Source organism: Phragmites australis, chromosome 15 (assembly GCF_958298935.1).
Source record: "Phragmites australis chromosome 15, lpPhrAust1.1, whole genome shotgun sequence".
Classification (NCBI taxonomy): domain Eukaryota; kingdom Viridiplantae; phylum Streptophyta; class Magnoliopsida; order Poales; family Poaceae; genus Phragmites; species Phragmites australis.
In genome coordinates this window covers 22,659,345-22,662,905 of record NC_084935.1, presented here as the reverse complement: position 1 = coordinate 22,662,905, position 3,561 = coordinate 22,659,345, and the positions used below count along the sequence as shown (strand labels likewise).

Genomic DNA, 3,561 nt, shown 5'->3' with positions numbered 1-3,561 from the left:
TCAACTGCCAACAGGTAACAACCACCATGAGCAAAGGCAAAAGGCTGAAAACTGCCTCTCAAAAAAAAAAAGCTGAAAAATGATGCTACTCTAAACTGTTACTGTTGTACGCATTGAAACACTTTCAGCACTCATTTCTCTGTGGCTACAGCACTTATTCTGGGGAGCAGCTGGCGTTCATCGCTGCCACGTCAACTTCCAACGACCTCCATGAGCTACAGGCGTCGGTTCCTCGAACGACGATAAATTGGAGCCGCGCAGCTGCACAGTATAGCACGGCAACAAAGAAAGCTAAAACCAGCTGCTCTTTTGCCTGAGCTGCACAGGAACAGCCAAAACAATCGTAGCCCATGGGCTCGACGCAGAAGCCGCACGTCGTGCTGGTGCCGTTCCCGGCGCACGGCCACGTCGCGCCCCAGATGCAGCTCGCGCGCCTCCTCCACTCCCGCGGCGTCCACGTCACGCTCGTACACACCGAGCTGCACCACCGCCGTCTAGCGCGCGCCAAGGGCAGCAGCGCCGGGGCGGCCGCAGCGGCGCCGGGCTTCGGTGTCGAGGTCATCCCGGACGGCCTGTCGCTGGAGGACCCGCCGCGGACGCTGCAGGCGCACCATGAGGCCATGGAGAGCAACTGCCTCGAGCCGTTCGAGTCGCTGCTGCGGGCGTTGAGGGACAGGCCCGGCGTGCCGCCGGTGAGCTGCGTGGTGGCCGATACGGCCATGCCATTCGCAGCGGTGGCGGCACGGGAGGTCGGCGTGCCGGACGTGCAGTTCTTCACGGCGTCCGCGTGCGGGCTGATGGGATACCTCCAGTTCGAGGAGCTCATAAAAAAGGGACTCGTCCCTCTTAAAGGTATATACATCCTAATTGACTTTATTTACTTATAAAATATAATACGTATGCATTCTTGGATCGAAACCACAAATGTCTTAGCTTGAAACCAAAACGCACAAGGGTCTGGTTTAAGAAAGCATAACATAGATTATCTGTATGAAGAGGAATACATATGGGGATTTATTGCTTGGGCACATAATTTATCTTGGTTGCGTCACATGCTCCCTCCATTACTCTGTTTTCTTTTGAGTTTAACGAGTAAAATATTGTTTTCCTATTTGGTATCACTGGATTTAAAAGACCGATATAGTAGCTATGTTTTCTAAAAGCTGATATATGAAGTATACTATCTCACAAAATCTAATCTCTCTGACCGTGCAGCAATAACATTTTTTTAAAAATGGTTCAGAAGATACAACAAATTTTATGGGTACCATGGGCAATAAGACTTTGCACATGCATGTAGTTATCTTATTTTGTCGAAATCAATATGCGCCAAAAATGTAATTTCATAGAAAATGTTCCTACAAAAAAAGAAATTTCAAAACGTCCAGAAAAGCAATGAATGAGTACTCTTTGGAGAGCGATGGCTGACTCGGTACAGTACTACATTCTCTTGGAATGAGTAGAAACCTGTGATTGTCAAGCGTTGCAATCACTACAATCGATCTTTTAAAAAATTCTAACAATTTTTTGTTGCATCTTTGTATCTTGTTTGACAGATTTTAACTCTGAGATCTATGTAGAATTTAGAATTTGTAAGATAAAATAAAATAATTTAAACATCCATTTTTAGTCTAAAATAAGAATAAGATGTTTAAAACAAAGATCTGTATCTGTCCACAGCTCGAGCTTCAAAAAAATTTAGAGTAAAGGTGATCTGTTCTAAAAAAAATTTAGAGCTGAAACTTGTTCCGTTCTTTCCTCTCTCCTTATCAATGAGACAGACAATGTGTACAAGTGTTCATTTCATAAATTGTTAATTATTATTTAAGTAACTAAACCCTAGGAGTATATTATAAAAAGCAGTATTTGGATTTGCATTTTGAACACCGTGTCAGATTAGAAAAAAGTTTAACCCGGTATATACGATATATCGAGTTTACCATGTCTTAAGTGGATCCCGGTAGAAAAAGTTTAACACACTTATCGGTACTTTATTTGAATTTTATCTAATATATTTGATATATCTGATCAATTGTGTTTACCGGTGACTTCTAATAAATTATATTTATAGGTAAAAAAATTTCGTGTCACACTTATTTATTATTGGAGACGGTATGAAAGCCCCACGAAATAGCGTTGTAAACTCGCGATAAACATCCACAGCAAATTTTATTGTACATTTACTTGCCCAGCAGGCCCGCAGCAGCAAGCAAGCAATTCTCGAAAAACCTTTATCCCTACACTGACACGTTCTTCTGTAGGAAATGACTACAAAACCGATGGCTCCCTTGACACCCCCCTGGACTGGGTGCCAGGGATGAAGGGCATGCGGCTCAGGGACATGCCAACATTCTGCCGCACGACGGACGCCGACGACTGGCTGGTGCACTTCCTCGTCCACCAGATGCGGACCGCGGCCTCCGCCAAGGCCGTCGTCCTCAACACCTTCTACGAGATCGAGAAGGACGTCCTCGACGCGCTCACGGATCTCTTACCGCCCATCTACACCGTCGGCCCACTCGCGAGCATCCTAGCGTCCACGCCGACGAGCGGCGGCAACTTCCCTGTCTCGACAAGCGACGCTAGCCTCTTGCAGGAGGACAAGGACTGCATGGTGTGGCTGGACGGCAAAGGGGAGCGCTCCGTCGTGTATGTGAGCTTCGGGAGCCACGCCAGCATGGGCGGCGTGCAGGTGCGGGAGTTCGCGTCCGGGCTGGCACGGTGCGGCTCCCCGTACCTGTGGGTCTTGCGGCCGGACATGGCCGCCGACGTCGAAGTCGGCGAGGACGGGCTCATCGTGCCATGGTGCGCGCAGGAGGCGGTGCTGAGCCACCCAGCCGTGGGGCTGTTCGTGACGCACTGCGGGTGGAACTCCATCATTGAGTGTGTGATTCCTGGCGTGCCGGTGCTCGGGTGTCCCGTGATAGCCGAGCAAACGACGAACTGCCGCCAGGTGCGCGTGTCGTGGGGCATTGGCGCCGAGCTGCCGCAGGAGGCGGGTAGTGGCGAGATAGCAGCGCTTGTGAAGGAGATGATGGCTGGGAAGAAGGGGAAGGAGGCGAGGGAGAAGGCACTGGAGTGGAAACGGCTGGCTGAAAGTGCTACAAAACAGGGTGGCTCGTCGTACGAAAGCATTGATCGCTTGGTGGACGATGTGCTATTTAAGGTGCTTTGATTTCATTTTGTATGGATCGTGTCTCTGTTGTACAACTAGCAATTGCTCACGTGCACGGCACCGATGTGCTATTTAAGTTGCTTTGATTTCATTTTGTATGGATCGTGTCAAAGCGAATAATAAGAGATTGTATGTATTTTTAAATATATCACTACTATAGAACTAGTCATAAGTATCTCCTCATCAGTACCGATTCAGTTAAAATCAGCACTGATAGAGTATCACTGCCGATTAATAGCAAAATCAAACATCCACCTATCCATTCAAGCAAAAATCGGCACTGATAACTAGTATTAGTGCCGATTCATATTAATAACCGACATTGATACTATTAGTGCCGGTTCTTAATATGAACTGACAGTGATAATATGATCAGACCCAAATTT

The 3,561-nt window shown here is 47.6% G+C and overlaps 1 protein-coding gene across 1 annotated transcript; it reads left to right on the top strand.

The window, feature by feature from the left end:
- The first annotated feature begins 247 nt into the window (after positions 1-247).
- On the top strand, positions 248-3,323 carry LOC133893504 (cyanohydrin beta-glucosyltransferase-like). Its single transcript, XM_062334532.1, has 2 exons — positions 248-852; positions 2,262-3,323. Exons 1-2 carry the CDS (start codon positions 351-353, stop codon positions 3,173-3,175), a joined length of 1,416 nt encoding a protein of 471 aa, XP_062190516.1. The 5' UTR covers positions 248-350; the 3' UTR covers positions 3,176-3,323.
- Positions 3,324-3,561: the final 238 nt, after the last annotated feature.

Excerpts from the sequence above, each read along its gene's own strand:
- LOC133893504 (XM_062334532.1), top strand. The coding sequence starts at position 351 with ATGGGCTCGACGCAGAAGCCGCACGTCGTGCTGGTGCCGTTCCCGGCG. Across the intron at positions 853-2,261 it reads GGGACTCGTCCCTCTTAAAG|GAAATGACTACAAAACCGAT; the intron begins GTATATACATCC and ends GTTCTTCTGTAG.